The following is a 17893-nucleotide window of genomic DNA, read 5'->3' on the forward strand; positions in this document are numbered from 1 at the left end:
TATCTAGCTCTCTCCTCAGCCAGGCTCTCATTACTGGCCCAAGGATTGGAGCTCCAGTTCCAAAGTCCCCGTATCCAGATAGGGAGATCAGGGTTCAATTCATCCTGCAGCTTTTTTCTGGGTGAGGACCAGGTGAGTTTGTTGTGGGGCTGGCAGAGCCCTGTGGAAATTGGGGGCTGAATCATGGAGTACTTAGTAGGGGGAGATAACATGATGGCAAGCTGGGCTGGTGTGCAGGAAGGTCTTGGCTAGAAATTACTTTTACTAGCAAAGAACTCTGTTACTGGACCACTCTGATCCTCAGTTTCTTCATCTGTTAAATGTTGGTGAAAGGCTTATAAAAATACTCACAAGGAGTAATATGAGGCTCAAAGGAGATGATATAATTAGTTATTTTATTTATTCACATCCCTACATCATATATTTTATACCCTCCACTATATGGAGGTCATATGTACATAGACACCTACAAATATACATGTACACACATAGAAACTCTAAACCCCTTCATACATTATTTTTAAAAATTTAAACTTGAAATCAAGAGATAAAAACTGAAAAGACAATGCAAGGGAAAAATAAAAGCTGATAGCCTTGAGAGTATCTCTTAGCAATTACTTCTCAATTGTTTTACTTGTAAAAGAAATATGTATGATGGAAGATGTTGGTCTATCCTGAGTCTCTGCTGTACTATTTCCCAGTATTCCCAACAGTTTTTGTCAAACAGTGAGTTCTTGATCCAGAAATTTGGATGTTTTGATTTATCAACTGCTAAATTGTTATCATCATTTATTATTACATATTGTGTATCTATTCTAGTCCACTGAATCATGACTCTTTCTTAGCCAGTATCATATTGTCTTGGTGATGACTATTTTATAATATAGTTTGAGATTGAGTTCTGCTAGCTCATATTCCTTCATCATTTATTTTTCATTGATTCCCTTGATAGTCTTTACTTCTTCTTCCAAGTGAATTTTGTTATTATTTTTGTAGGTTTATAAAAATGACTTTTGTATACTTTGATTTATCATGGCACTAACTACGTAGATTAATTTAGGTATGTGTCATTTTTATCATATTGACTTGCCCTACTCATGAGAAATTAATATTTTTTCCAATTGTTTAGATTAAAGTTTTTGTGAAAATTGTTTTGTAATTGGGTTCATATAGTTCCTCTCTTTATAGATAGACTCCCAATTGTTTCATATAATCTACTATTCAAATGGAATTTCTTTTTTAATCCTTTATTGTTGGGCTTAAGTTGGTAATATGTAGAAATGCTGATGACTTATGTGGATATATTTTATATCCTGTAGCTTTGATAAAGTTGCTTATCATTTCAATTAATATTTTAGTTGAATCTCTATGTATACCATCTCATCATCTTTGAAGAGTGATACTTTTTTCTTCATTGCCTATTATAAGTCATTTAATTTTATTCTTTTCTTTTTGCTATAGCTAGTTTTTCTAGTAAAATATTTAGTAACAGTGGTGATAATGGGAATCCCTATTTCACCTCATCTCATTGGAAGATTTTTGTTAGTGTAATAAGGATAGAAAGAGCTCCCCTTTAGCTTATGGTCAGGAAGGTTAGATAAACTGGCCATAAGAGGAAAACCCTTTCCACCTGGCAGAGAGCTGGAAGCAGCCCTCTGCCTCTCTCTTGGTTAGAGTGTATGAGCAGGGAAGTGCAAAGGTTTCTGTCAGAATAGAAATATCATTTGAATTAGGGCTGGGCTTTGACTAATTCTTCCACTGAAATTTCCTTCTGATCAAACCCCTGCTGAAAGGAAACCAGTGACAGCCATTCCAAGGTTTAGCTTAACTTGGACCTAAATAAAGATTTCACTCCCATATAACCCTTTGCCCTTCAGGCTTCTTTCACTGTCTTAAATGCTATTTGACTGCATTTCAATCAAAGATGGAAAATGGTTTAATGATAATTAACAAAGATATATTGCACTGGGAGAGAGTATCAAAGGGATCCCTAAATAAATGGTAATCACTCAGTTCAACCCTTTCAGGGTTCAGCCAAAAACCTAAGGTTTCTTAGTTCTCACTAACTAAAGATGGGTTTCCAGTTGGACCAATGACAGTTTTTAGATAGTCAGGCACAAAGAAAAGGACTAATCTTGGTTGTCTCTCCTCCTCTCTGGGAAAATCCCCTCCAGAAGCTGGTTAAATGATCACTCTATACAAAATTCCCCTTCAGTTTAAAGCAAAATGGTCTGGCTAGTGGATCAATGAGATATTGGGAAGCACAGCTAGAGAAGTCTCAGCTCACTCAAGAAAAGCTCCTTCCCTCCTGCTTTCTCAGAAACCCCTTAGAAGAAACTCCTGATTTTCCATTGGAGCTTTACCCAATGCACTTTCCTCAGAATATGAGTGACCTTTTCCACATCTTTCTTACTTTCATGTTTTCTCTCATGTGGATTCCATTCCTTCATTTGTACCCAATTACAGATAATGTTTATTGGTAGTTTTTGGTAGATAATATTTATCATTTTAAAGAAAGTTCGATTCATTCTTGTGCTTTCCAGTGTTTTCAATAGGGATTGGTATTGTGTTTTCTCAAAAGCTTTTTCTTCATCTATTGAGATAATCAAATGTTTTCTGATGGCTTTGTTATTGACATGGTCAATTATATAGATAGCTTCCCAATATTGAACCAACCTTATTTTTCTGGTATGAATCCCATTTAGTCTTTTTTAAAATAATTTTTTTATTTTTAGAAAAAATTTCCCTGGTTACATGTCATGTTTTTACTTTACCCTTCACCCCCTTTACCCTCCCCATCCCCTGACTCACCCCCCCATTTGGTCTTATTGAATAATTTTTGTGATATATTGATGTAACCTTCATGCTACTTTTTAATTTAAAATTTTTGCAACAATAATTCATTAGGGAAATTGATTTTTTTGCTATTCCTAGTTAGTTATTAGCTCCATATTTTTGCCATAAAAGGAATTTTGCATGATTCCTTCTCAGCCTATTTTTCCATGTAGTTTGTATAGCATTGGGATGAAATGTTTTTTTTAAAAGTTTGGTAGTTTTAATATAAATACATGGAAACAGGATCAGAAATTTAATAGCTTATTAATAAAAGGGAGAAGGCGAAAGATGAGAAAGAGGCAATGGAGGTAGATTTCTCTTAAAGAAGGATTCCCCTAAGTATGGCATCTCCATTTAGCTGGCCTTAATCCCTTTTCAACAGTTTGGGCCCTCAGTCAGTTCAATCAGAAGTAGAGGGAGAGCCCTATTTTTTTCCTCTGGACTTATATACCCCCTCAGCTTCTCCCTCTGTACCAGCTTTATACACTGATCCTCCACTTGAAATCAGAGAATGCCAGGCCAATGTGGGTGCTGTTGGTGGTGGGGATGGAGCCATTTTTTCCTCACACACAAGAATTCATTTGTTAATCCATCTGGCACAGGAGAGTTTTTCTTGGGAAGTTCATTAATGGCTTGTTCAATTGCTTTTATTTTCTTATAAACTTTTGATTGCTTATCTATCCATAATCTAATATTTATGCTTTTGCCTCTATCTCTATGAGATTTATGGGTACAGAAAATGTTCCTTATGTGTCTTTAGATCTCCCCTGGAATAGAGGGAACAGTACTCTCCATACCACAGATTCATGACTGTTTAGTGAATGCAATTGGTTCAGTAAGTGCTTGCTATTTTGTTATACCAATATCTATGTCACTGATGAAAGAAAAAGTTTCTTGAAAAGTTCTGAAATAAATACTTTTTTGCCTTTTAATTTCAGGAAATAGACCAAACTGTCAACAAAGATTTAATAAGGCCACAAAAATGAAGATAGAGTATACCACAAAAATCAAGATAGAGTATATTATAAAGCTGACAAAGAAAGTACATTCAGAAATGTGAAAATCTGAATGTTTTAATTTTTCAAAGAACAATTCAAAGTACATAGAAGAACAAAAAAGAATTTAAAGTTTGCCGCTCATTTTGTAGCCTTTAGAAAAAGCGTAATGATCAATAATCACAGAAAATAAAGACCTAGTCTATAATTCACTGGTATAAAGATAAATATACAGAAAAGCTTTTAAAGCAACAGAAGAGTGATTTTGTCAACATGGTCTTATTTTGCCCAAAAACTACTCCTATGAATCAGAAAGCTATGGAAATCGAGATAAGCAATTCTTCCCTTGGACTTTGCATGGATATGTGTACCAGTCAAAATTTACATCTTCAAAATTGCATAAATGATCCACACACAGGAAACATGATTCTCTGAAATTGCAACTCTATGAATATCAAATACCACAGAGGAAAGAGAAAATGTATGTCACATAACTGTGGAAATATAATTAGTAATAAGTCTCAGTTGAATATCCATCAGAGAATCCACAGAGGAGAGAGGGCCAATATATGTGGTAAGTATGAGAAAGGATTCAATTGGAAGTTAATATCTCATAATTATAAAAGAGTTCACACTGGAGATGAGCCTTATATATATGAAATGTGTGAAAAAGAATTGATCCATAAATCAAAGCTTCATGATTATCAGAAAGTCCACACTGCAGAAAAACCCTTTGAAGGTAATGATTGTGGAATGAGTTTCAGCCAAAAGTCTTTCTTTCATGCTCATAAGACAATGCATATAAAAGAAACATCCTGTAAATGTAATGAGTGTGGGAAAGAATTCAGACAGAAGTCAAAACTTCATCAACATCTAAATGTCCACTCTGGAGAAAAACCCTATAAATGTGATAAGTGTGGTAAAGGATTCAGATATAAGTTAAAGCTTCATGAACATCTGAATTTCCACTCTGGAGAAAAGCCCTATACATGTGATGAATGTGGGAAAGGATTCAGACAGAAGTCAAACCTTTATAAACATCTGAATATCCACTCTGGAGAAAAGGCCTATATATGTGATGAGTGTGGGAATGAATTCAGACAGAAGTCAAACCTTCATCAACATTTAAATGTCCACTCTGGAGAAAAGCCCTATAAATGTGATGAGTGTGGGAAAAGATTCAGATATAAGTTAAACCTTAATGAACATCTGAATATCCACTCTGGAGAAAAGCCCTTTATATGTAATGAGTGTGGGAAAGGATTCAGACGTAAGTCAAACCTACATCAACATCTGAAAGTCCACTCTGGAGAAAAGCCCTATACATGTGATGAATGTGGGAAAGGATTCAAACATAAGTCAAAACTTCATGATCATCTGAAAATTCACTCTGGAGAAAAGCCCTATATATGCGAAGAGTGTGGGAAAGGATTCAGACAGAATTCAAAACTTCATGAACATCAGAGAGTCCACACTGGAGAAAAGCTCTTCATATGTGATGAATGTGGGAAAGGATTCAGATGGAAGTCAAGCTTTTATCAACATCATAAAATTCACAGTAGAGAGAAGCTCTATGTATGTGTAGATAGTGGGAACACATTCACTCAGGAGAAATATCTTCATGTACATCACAGAGGCCACTCCGCAGGAACGCTCTTTATATGTGATGAGTGTGGGAAAGGATTCAAATGGAAGTCAAAACTTAATAATCATCAAAAAATTCACACTAGAGGGAAGTCCTGAATGAATTTGTTCCCACAATCTACACATATTTAGAGGAAATATCTTCATGAACATCAGAGAGTGCACACTGGAGAGAAATCCAAAGTATGTGGGGTGTGTGTGGGAAAAGATTCATTTGTAATTCAAGTTTTCAGAAAGATAAGGATATCCATTTTGGAGAGAAACTATATATTTGTGATATGTGTGGAAAAAGATTTAGATAAAAGTCAAAACTTTTTTTATACCATCAGAGAGTCCATACTGAGATTAAGCCCTGTTTTTATGAGTGTTAATTTATTTAGCTGAAATTCAGTAATTCACAATCTTCAAGACAGTCCACTCTTCAGATAATTCCTCTACATGTGAAAAGTGTAAGAAAGAATTTATATGAGGGTCAAAGCTCCATGACCATCAGAGAGTCTATAATGGAGAGTTACTCTGCCTTTGAACAGTTACTTAATGGAACAGTTATTTAATGCTTTTGTTAAAGTAATCAGAGAAAATTCAATACTTCATCGAAATCAGAGAATTTGCATCATAAGCAAACAACTATTTTTGGTATGAGGTCAATTCAATAATTCAGCTGAATTTAATTCCTGGTATTCAAAAATGTCCACAGTTGATAAGCTCTATATATGTAATGAATGTGATAAAATATTAAATCAAATCTTTATGTTCACCACAGGTCACAAGTTTGGGAAGATTTTTATCTGTGATGATTTGGGGAAAGGATAAATACCTCAATTATTTTCTCTTTACATAAGAGTTACCTTAAAATGACAAAGTCTTCAAATGTAGCACTTATGGGTAGATGTATTCAAAATGAAACAGAAACCTAAAAAACTAATGTTTCCAAATTATTAATCAGGAAATCCTTTATCATATCTTGCATGCTAATAGTTTAGACAATAAATCCATGTTTCAAATAATCCTAGTTGCTCTTAAAAATGTTAAGGACATGAATTTTATATTAAACTGAAATCAGATGCCCTGAGAAGACACTCTATCCTCTAATGTACATAGTTTCTTTAAAACAAATGGATAAATTCACATAGCTGCAATGAAGTTCATTTTACCATCTTGAGAGTGAATGGAATTGCATGACTATCATTCCTTTTTAGACATTTGCTTTCCTTGCTAATCATCTCTGCCATTACCTCTCTCCCCCTACCCATTCCCTGTTTCCCAATTCCTACCGTTTTCTTTTTGTTGTCACTAGCATTTCTGGAAGTGTGTCAAATAATATTTTAGGATTGGTATAACCTTTGGTTTGCTCTTTAAATTATTCAGAAACCTAGGAAATTCTGCCTTTCATACAATTTTAGCTTTTTAAAATTTTACTACTCTGCCTACATTTTGTGGAGTTTCTAAAATAAATAAATCATATACAATCAAAGATTGTGTCTGCATCCTTCGATATAAGCATATGAATTTTGATGTTTTTCTTAATATAATTATTTTAATTATTTTCCTAAATTGGAATCATCTTTGGTTCCCTGGTATAAATTCAACTTGATCATAATGAATTATTTTTGGATAAAGTGCTTGAATATTCCTGTGAAGAATAAATATAAGGTTATTCATTAGAATTCATTCATATTTTTCTATAATTTTCAATTTTTACAAAAAATTGGGTAGTGTTAAGTATTAATTATTAAGAAAAACTTGATAGTTTTCTCCAGTATATCCATTTAACTACCGCTCAGTCTTTTTAGCTAAAGAACCTCAGCCTTCTACCAACATAACTGGTGCTCAGGGAAGAGATTTCTCTCAACCCCCTTTTTTAAATGTCTTAATTTTATCTTAACAAATTTCCACTTCAGTTTTCCAAGGTTATATGATTCATATTGTCTCTCTCACTTCTTTCCTCCCCTCCCTTCCAGAGCTGGCAAACAATCCAAACTGGGTTATTCATTCAAAACATATTTCCATATTATTCATTATTGTAAGCGAATAATCTTATAAATCCAAAACCTCAAGTCATATACCCAAATAAACCAGAGATAAATCATGTTTTCATCTGCATTTCTACCCCAACAGTTCTTTCTCCTAAGGGGAATAGAATTGTTTTTCACAAATCCCTCAGAACTATTCTGTATCACTGTATAGCTGTTAGAAGCAAAGTCTATCACATTTGATTGCTCCAAAATATTTTAATTACTGTGTATAATGTTCTCCTGATTCTGCTTATTGTACTCTGTATCAGTTCATGGAGGTCTGAAAAGTTCTTTCTGAAATTCCTTATAGCACAATAGTATCACTATCATATACCACATTTTGTTCAGTCATTCCTCAATTGAGAGACACCCTGAGTGAAACGGGAGAGACCCCTGCCACTGAAAATACAAACTCTTGCCAGAATGGAGTCAAATATATGGAAAGATTTTATTGAAACTCTCCACTTCTGTGGCCACACCAGGAGCAAGGAGGAAAAATTTGCATTCCTGGCCCACAGTGAATGCTCAAATACAGTACAGATTCAGAATGAAATTTCCACCCCCCTCCATCCCACCCTCTAGTACTAGTTTCTCTAGATCTAAAGGGAATTCCATACACCACCCCCCATCCCCACCAGGATGCCTAGGGGAAGTACTTAATGCCTATGTGGGAAAAAATAATTTTTATAGTAATCCTGATACAAAACTCTCCCAATGTTTCAGGCACTAAGTACATGATTGAATCTTCTCTTTCTCCCCCAATTGCCTATGAAGGGGCTGTGATAGTTCTACTCTCCAGCTTGTAATTTTCAATATTACCTATGCTTGATGACCAAGGAATTTTCAGTTTGTGATAGTACAGATACATTTTCAGGGGAATATCCTTTCTCCATAATCAGGGGCTTCCATGTTCTGGTTATTTCTTTCATTCCTTTCCAGAGCTTCTCCCTGTTCCCTGTTATCACTCTTTCTGGACGAGTTCCTGGTTTGAAGCCTGCCTCTGGAGAAGATAAGCTTTTCTCAAGGTCCTCCCTAGTCAGGTTAAAAACTGTTTGAAAATTGCTTTAAACTGGACTTTAAACTGTGGTTCCTTACCCCCTGAAAATATTGGGGTTAAATTCAGGAGACTAATACCTTACTGAGAAAAACACACTATTCCACTCAATCCTTTTAGTTTAGAATTCTTTGCCCTCAACAAAAGAGGAGCTATAAGCATTTTTGAACAAACAGACCCTTACCAATTTTTAAATCTCTTTGGGATACAGACCTAGTAGTGGTACTTCTGGATTACAAGCTATGCATTCTTTCATAGAACTTTGGGCATAGTTCCAAAAATGCCCTCCAGAATGGATAAATGAACTCTTAACTCCACCAGCAGTATATAAGTGTCCCAATTTTTACCCATTCCCTCCAACATTTATTATTTTCTTTTACTCTCATATTGGACAATCTGACAGGTGGTACTTGAGAATTGTATTAATTTGCATTTTTCTAATCAAGAAGTATTTAGAACATTATTTCATATGATTATTAATAACTTTGATTTCATCAGGAAACTGCTTATTCATATTCTTTGACCATTTATCAGTTGGGGAGTGACTTAGATTCTTATAAATTTAACTTAGTTTTTTTATATTTAAGAAATGAGTATTTATCAGAGAAATTTGTTCTAAATTTTTTCCAATTTGTTGCTTCCCTTATAATTTCGGTTTTATTGGTTGTGTTTCTATATAATTTAATATCATCAAAATTATTCATTTAGTATCTTATAATATCCTCTATATTTTGTTCAATTAAAATTTCTTCCCTTCTCCATAGATCTGATAGGTAACCTATTTTATGTTTACATATATCACTCTTTAGGTTTAGATAATTTATCCATTGTTATCGTATCTTGGTATGGATACAATGATGGTGAATCTATGGCACACATGCCAAAGATGGCATTTTGAACGACAACAAAAAAAAGGCTGCCATTTGTCTACTTGAATTAGAGGTGGACCCACAGAAAATGACGAGATACACTATCTCTTCAAGTATGTTGGTTACTTCCTGTTGAGGCAGTTCCCACTTTTAACTTAGTGCTAAAGGTCCTTGGCTGAGACCTCAGACTGCTTCTACTCTGAATTGTCACGTGGGTAAGTTAGGCTGACTTCCTTGGCCTACCTTGGCGTTTTCCAAACTCTAACTTAAGTAGGCTTTTACCTCTCTGATTGCTAAGGTCTTGTGGCTTGCAGCCTAGTTTAATTAGCCTTTTAACCCTCTCTCTCCAGCCAGGCCTCTGCAGGCTTAGACTAGCCTCTCCCTCTTTTTTTATTTCCCTGCCTTCTACCTTTCTAATTGTAAATAAACTACCTTAAACCCGATCCTGACTTGGGTCTATTTTAATTATGGAATCAATTTGAATTATTGATTCCTGGTGGCCACACTTTAAATATATATCTATAAAATACCTAAAATCTCCCTCTTACATTTGTCTTTAGGCCTGGCTCTCAGTCCACTGAGTTACCCAGCTGCCCACTACAGTACAACTTCTAATTAAGTAAAGGCTTATTAATAATATTTTGAAGTATATATAATCAGAATGTATTTTTTTGATTTGAGTTTAACTCAAATTCTCTGAGGACTAAGATTAATTTTTTCCATTCAGAACTAATTTTGTCATTCTTTTAAAGGAGAAATAGCTCTAGGACTTTTATAACTCCAGTACTCTTTGTGGGCATACAAGTCACCCTCTTTTCCTCCTAGAGTTTGTCCACCATGGCAGCAAAAACTTTTCACATTACCTGCCCCTCTGCCCTGCAGCCCAATGGTAATGCTTTCTCCCTCCCTGTCTGAGGTACGATGAGCAGCTCACAGGCAACAGAACTAAAAGGAAGCAGAGCACTTGGGCCACCTTTTCCCCATCTCTACACTAGATGAGGACATTCCTCACGTCACCCACTCCTCTACCCAGCAGCCCAATGGAAATGCTTTCTCCCTCCCCTTCATGGCATTCTTTTCTACATTGTATTTTTATGCCTTGTTTTTCAGTTTATCAATTTTGATTTTTAAGCTGTTATTTTGTTTTTACATTACTTTCATTTCTTTTCCCATTTTTATTTGACCTGTCTTATTTTTGATTTTTGAATTATTTTTGAATTCTTCCAAAGCTTGAGACAAATTAATATTTTTTGTTTAATTTTTTAAAAATTTTTTTAAACCCTTGTACTTTGGTGTATTGTCTCATAGGTGGAAGATTGGTAAGGGTGGGCAATGGGGGTCAAGTGACTTGCCCAGGGTCACACAGCTGGGAAGTGGCTGAGGCCAGGTTTCAACCTGGGACCTCCTGTCTCTAGGCCTGACTCTCACTCCACTGAGCTACCCAGCTGCCCCTTTTTGTTTAATTTTTGAAGTTTTCCCTTCTCACCATCCCTTGATGGTTCTATGCTTTTTTCTTTGTCCCTATAGAAAATATCAAAGGTTAAATGTTTCTTCTGTTTACTTTTTTTTAACAGTCTCATTTTGCCTGTGTTCTGAGAAATCTGAAACCTGATAATTCTGTCTCCACTTATGGCTTGTAGGGATCAACACTGTGAGCTATTTTGCCTTTGGGCTAGTTCTTCACTACTGCAGCTGCTTAGTCTTGAAAGGCACATTGCTATGGACTTCTATGCCTCACTGAGGGCTGGTGCCAAGGCCTGAGATTTCAAGGTGTGGGTCTGAAATGCTCTTTTGTTGGTGTGGTCCACCTCTTGGGATCCCCAAGTTGTTCTCTATTCAAGTGATGGCAAACTATGGCCCACAGGCCAGATGTTGCCACTTGAAAGGTTCTATCAGGCTGCACAACATTATTCCTAATCTGACAAATACAATGAGTAGGATACAATACAATGAAAGAGTTGCCTTAGAAACAGACTGACAGATGAGCATTTCCTTTCCTTTGGCTCCCTCTTAAAAAGGTTTTCCCATCACTGCTCTATTTAGTCACAGAATGAGGTGCAGTAAATGGGATAGTAGTCAGCCAACACTCTTCTGTGTGTGGTTCTGTTTCCAGTTCTTCCTTATCTGGTGAAAATCAACCCTCTCTGCCTACCTTTCCAGTTGTGTTCAGTAAGAGAGCCCCATCATTCTATCTTGCTATTGGTTTATTATTCCTGTTATTATGAGACCCTTTTAAAAATTGGTTTCGGATTGTCAGCTAAGTTTCAGCTTTCACTGTTACTAAGCCACCATATTTGTTCTGCCTCCCCTCTACCCTTTTTAGTAGACTCTGAGTCAGAAAGCCCAATGGGGAAGGAAGCCAGGAGGGTTCTGAAATATTGGGATCAAAATTCCTGAAAGAGAAGAGAAGCCAGATGGTTATTTTTTTCTTCTCTAAGACCACTCAGGGTTGGACCACTAAGAACCCAAAGAAGAGAATCATATTTTTTTATGTTGAGGCAAGAAAATCTAATTTCTCATTATGAATCCTGCAGAGACAGCTTCATTTTTCCCATCACTTCTCTGACCATAGTAACTAGAACTTATGAAATTGGACTGTTAGAGATTCAGTTTTCTTAAGTGATATCTACTTCATAATAAATGAAAGTAACATTATTAAATGTAATATTAATTTAAAAAAGAATTCTGGTCACTTTCTATGAAAATAACTCTCAAGTCAGGAGTCTGTAAGTAGCTTTTAACAATTAAGTTTTAATAAAAATGGAGTTAGAAAAAAAAGGAAATGTAAGAAAGGGACAGAAAACATTATCTGTCTAAAATAATTCTCTCTTTCAGTGTGCTTAGATCTAGCTTCAATTGAGCTCTCTATGAGACCATCCCTAACCGTTTTCCACAGCATATGGCAACAACCAGAAATATGAGCTCTATAAGTCATTTAACTTATTAAGAAGTTGGTAGAATTTATATTTCTGAAAAGCTTAAAACTGCACCAGGATTCTTGTGACAATCTGATAGTACTGCCATTCAAATAGCCTTTGGTTAAGTCAAAATAAGCTTCACAGCATTTCTACTACACAGCATTCCATTTTCCACCTTTATACCTATGTCTTCCCATCCTTGGAATGTACTTCTTTCTTGTCTCTACTTCCTAAAAACCCTAGTTTCTCTCATTGTCTTCATCTGTAATGGGAACTGTAGAAGGAAATGACAAACCACTCAATTATCTTTGCCAAGAAAATTCAAATGAAGTTAGGATATTAGGCCTGACTGGCAAACAATAATTCTTTTACTTCTTATAGCTCTTCATACAGTATGAGTTCTTTTTCTTTTTAATAAACCCTTACCTTCTGTTATGGAAACAATGCTGTGTATTCATTCTAAGGCAGAAGAATGGTCAGAGCTAAGAAATGTGGTCTAAGTGACTTGCCCAGGATCACACAGTTGGGAAATATCTGAGGTCAGATTTGAACCTAGGACCTCCCATCTCTAGGCCTGGCTCTCAGTCCATTGAGTTACCCAGCTGCCCACTACAATACAACTTCTAATTAAGTAAAGGCTCATTAATAATATTTTGAAGTGTATATATTCAGAATGTATTTCTTTGATTTGAGTTTAACTCAAATTCTCTGAGGACTGAGATTAATTTCCTCCATTCAGAACTAATTTTGCCATTCTTTGTAAAGGAGAAATAAGTCTAGGACTTTTATTCACATGCAAAAATTCTTTCTGTAAATATTTGATGATAGGGATAATGTTCAATCACAGCTTCTTAACTATTTAAACCTTGATGTTCTGTCTTACACTCTATACTAAGTATTGTTTCCAAGACAGAAGGGCAGTAAGGGTCAGCCAATGGAGGTTTAATAATTTTCCCAGCATCACCAAACTAAGAAGTGTCAGAGGTCACATTTGAAATCAGGACCTCCCATCTCCAGGACTGGCTCTCCATCCACTGAGCCACCGAGCTGCCCCCTACTCTGAGGCTCTTCTTTTGAGTCTAAAATTCCTGGTTTGTTCAACTAATCCATATAAGGTCTCTACGTGCCTTCCTAATCCTGGATGCTTTTCTCTGGCCACACTTCAAACACACGCTTTTACCTCAACACCATGATTCCAACTGCTACAGGACAGACTCACAGACACTCTATCACCTCCCTCGTTCCTAACATCCTCCCTAACAGTGCAACTAAGGACAGAGAGGGCTGTTCTCAGTGTGGGCTCAGAGTGACCCCAGAGAGCCCATGAGAACCCTCAGACACAGGCAATGTGGTCATATCACCTCATCAGGACTTACCTGGGCACAGCCTGGATGTCCTCCTGTCTCTGCATCCCTCGTCCACATTTAGGCTGCGTTCTTGATGTTTTCTAAGGCTGATGGATGGCTGCTTTCTCTCCCAGTCAGCTTTCTCACTCCCTTGTAAGCTCATTACATGGGTCTGTGACAAAGTGTTTGTTTGTGCTTGTGTAGATGTGTGACTATGTATGTACTTGTGTATGCATGTACATGTGTGTATGCATGTACATATGAGTACATATATATATACATATATGTATATATATATATATATATATATTGTGTCTATCTGATGAGATTTCTCTGAGCCTGTGTGCTTACCTTCTGTTATATCTGTGTGGAACTTTGTCTCTCTGTGAGAGTACATATGTAGGTCTCTATATTTGAGCCAGGAATTCTCCAATCCTGTTGATTTCCTTAATTATCCATGGAGTGGCTCCTTGCACACCACTCTCCATGGGACAAGTATGTAGCAGATATTGCTCTGACTTTCTCCTTAAGGAACCCTCAGCCTTCTACAGACACACAGCACTCAAGGAACGTGTTACTCTGTGCCTTTCTACAATAGATTCTGAGTCAGAAAGCCCAATGGGAATGGGAGCCAAGAGGGCCCTGAAATATTGAGATTGAGATCCCTGAGAGGGAGGAGATCCCAGTGATTATTTTGCCTCTAAACCCCTCCCAGGGTTTGAGCCACTCAGGGACTGAAAGAGTGGAATCACATTACATCTATTGAGTCAAGAGACTCCCATCTCTCATTACTTACTAACCCTGTAGAGATGCCTTCATCTCTGTCACCCTTTTAGAATCAATAAAACTTATAAATTTTGATTTATTAAAGATTTATTTTGCATGAAGTGAGGCCTTCTTTGAATCAGGAATGATCTCTCTCTCTCTGTCTCTGTCTCTGTCTCTGTCTCTGTCTGTCTTTTTCTCTCTGGCCACACCTTCAAACAAATTCTTTGATCTCTACACCATTATTCCAACTACTTCAGGGTAGATTCACAGATACTCTATCACCTCCCTCCTTCTTAACATACAGCATCTCCCCACTACCAATATTGGTCTCAGTCTCTCTGTCTCTGTCTGTCTGAATCCTTTCCTTCTGCCCTAGAATTCATACCAAGGCAGAAGAACAGTGAAGGCTCGGCAATTGGAGTTAAGTGACTTGCCCAGGATTACAAGGCGAGGAAGTATCTAAGGTCATATTTAAACTCATGACTTTACTTTCCAAGCCTGATTCTTGATCCATGGAATCTATTAGCTGCCTTTCAGGAAAGACTTCTAATCTTTTAAAGAAAAAAATCTTTCATTTGCCCTCATCATTCTTATACATCTTCCAAGGACTACATTCCACAGTAGTTTATCTCTCCTCTGAACTCCAGCTTGTACTGGTTGCCCTGCCAGAAGTTCTGAGTTTCCATTGGGTCTAAGAGACCAAAACACCATATGAAATCTGAGTTTCTGTTCTAAAATCTGTAACAGATAAGACCTCTACCTCTCTCTGCCTTCATCCATTCTACTTGGTAGACTTCCCAGTTGTTAGAATTAAATTGACATGATTCCATCTGGAGTCTCCTGGCCCCAAATACGACCATATATTTTTAAGATATGAGGCTCCATCCAGCTGTCAGTCCTGGACATGTGTAGTGCAGAGACAGAGAAGAAACTTCTTCTGTAGGTACTGATATGTACCTATAATTTTCCCTGTAACATGAGTTTTCTGGGGTCCTGAATTCAAGTGACTTCAGCCATATGACACAGTCAGGCTATTTCAGAAATGAGATTTGAATGCAGCTCTATCTGACTCTAAGAGCAGTTCTCTATCCACTCTGCCATAGCTGGGGTGTTCAGGGTCTGCAGGGTGTGAGTGCCCGTGTTCTGTGCACTCTGGCACTACCGAGTCATCCAGAGAGGACCAATACCTTTGTTGGGAAGGCCAGTGCTCTGTGCACGATGGCGCCAACCAGATGCTCAGAGAAGATTGGTGTCTCTGCTGGGAGGACTTGCCAGTCTGTCCCTTTTCAGGGCAGCTCATTCATTTGTTCAATTGTTCTCCCAAATCTCACCTGTCGTTCCAAGAAGTTGTAGGTTGTGCAGTGGCCCCCCTCTGGTAACTCCAACTCTTAATGTGGGCTAAACCAGGTTGAGGGACATTGAGAGGCCTCAGACTCATCCCTGAGTTAGGGGGGATCTTCTCCCCCACGTGTATGAAGACCTCCCCAAAGGAATGGGTGGATGAGAGTAATTTGTTTCCCTGAAGTAGGTATTGTGGAGTGCTGAGAGCTTGCTCAGATCTTGAAGATGCCAAGGTCATTCTCTTCATTCTGGGTCATCACCAGCAGCCCAGAGTTTGATTACTTTGGAGAGAGAGTGAGTGATACTGAAGACTTTGTGTAACTGTCTCACTTAAACCCAATTCCTGCACAAGTCAGAATATTACTCTGGGTTGTCATTGGTCTCCTTTGAAAACAAAAGACAAACAACATTTTAACCAAAGTTTTACTTTATTACAAGTGACATCTCACAAAGTGGAAATCAATAAATTTAATGAAAAAATGAAACGTATCAATAAAAATTTTTAAAAAGTCCTAAGGAAAAAAAGTATGGAAAATGGAAGAAATAATTCTTTTGATTAAATATTACAAATTAAGAATGTCAAGACTGAGTGAAGGATGGGATGACAAGGGGAGTAATTAAAATAGTAAGATGAACAAGGAGGAAACAACAGTAGTTGTGATAATTAGATTAAGTCTACACTACTCATCTTTAGATTTAATCACCAAAGGTAAGAGCACCTTTAATTCTGGGTGGTCCTTACCCCACCTGTGCTAGAGTGGGAGAGAAATCAGAATCAACTGACTGCCCCCTAGGCAGTACTATGAGAATGTCTATTGTGATTAGACATGCAAATTAGGAGGGAGGCACAGGAAGTGAAGCATAAGTGACCCCTTTAAAAAGAGGGAGTTGAGTGAGTGAGAGATCTTCAGTGGAAGAGAGTGTCTGGCAGCAGACCTCTTCTGGTTCATGGAGGTGGTGAGTTTAAAGACTGACTGAATCTTCCTGAACTTCTCTTAAGGAACTTCCTTAAAAGAGGGCCTCTGGCCCTCTGACTCTCAGCTGAGGATTAATTAAGATCTACCTGGATTAATTAGAGGATCATAGTAAAATACCTACTGGGGAATATTAACAAAGGAATCAAAAATAAAATATAACATTAGGTAATATTTTATAACCAAGTCATTCTATGTTATGTAGGAATCTTTATGTAAGCTTTATTAGCTCTGATTCTATATAAGTTTGAATCACTGAGGTAAATGTGCCCTCTTTCATTCTAGAGCATGGTAGAAATGACCACCACTGCTTCATCTTTTTTTCCATCTACAGGTGAAGACAGAGGTTGCCATTTCAGTTTTCACAGACAGAGCAGGGAAGAGAAAGAGCAAAAAAAGTGATCATTTGTGAAAGAGGGCAGTTAGTGAGTAATTACAAAAATATGATGAAATATGCAAAGCATATTAAAGAAGTCTAGTAAATATGGGTGAAAATAATAAAAGACAAGTATTAAGAAGAGTAAAAGAAGATTGGGGAGTATGAAGGCAATTATGGAGAATGATTAAGGGGCAAATCACAGGAAAGGGATTAGTTGAACATGGAAAAGGGAAGTCAAAATGAGCAGAGGTGGGAAGGGTGTTAATAGTGATAAGGGAATTTCACAGGTCTTTGGAATCCTAGGATTTTTCAAGTCAATCAGTATGTGTTTCATAACCTCACATCAATTCATGGCTTTCTTAGGTTCCTACCTCTGCATATTTGAATTTTCCTCCAAACTAAGTAAATTGCATAGATGGATTATAAATGGACAAAAACCTGATTTTTCTGCCTCATAGATATCTCTGCTAATTTCTTCCATCCCCAGAACAAGGCTAGGTGTGAAAGAATCTGACTCCAAGTCTGGACAAAGAAGTAGGAATAAGTATGGCCATAGGCCTCATGATAGCCCAGGTGACAAGGGGAACCAGAATGGTTCATAACTCAATTATCCTGGGCCATTCCTGATAGGGAGAACTTATTTTAAAATACTATAAAGAAGGATTTCACTCACTTGGGGCTCAGCTAGCATGTCCTGAAGACCTCAAGTCTCCCTGAGATCATCCAGAATCTTGAGACAGAAAAGAGCAGGATTA

The 17893-nt window shown here is 37.0% G+C and overlaps 1 protein-coding gene across 1 annotated transcript; it reads left to right on the plus strand.

The window, feature by feature from the left end:
• Positions 1–4625: 4625 nt before the first annotated feature.
• Positions 4626–5573, plus strand: LOC123256699 (zinc finger protein 239-like). The gene has a single exon (XM_044685273.1). It carries the CDS (start codon positions 4626–4628, stop codon positions 5571–5573), a length of 948 nt encoding a protein of 315 aa, XP_044541208.1.
• The last annotated feature ends 12320 nt before the right edge of the window (positions 5574–17893 follow it).

This window comes from Gracilinanus agilis, unplaced genomic scaffold (genome assembly GCF_016433145.1).
Source record: "Gracilinanus agilis isolate LMUSP501 unplaced genomic scaffold, AgileGrace unplaced_scaffold90, whole genome shotgun sequence".
In the NCBI taxonomy this organism is placed as follows: Eukaryota; Metazoa; Chordata; class Mammalia; order Didelphimorphia; family Didelphidae; genus Gracilinanus; species Gracilinanus agilis.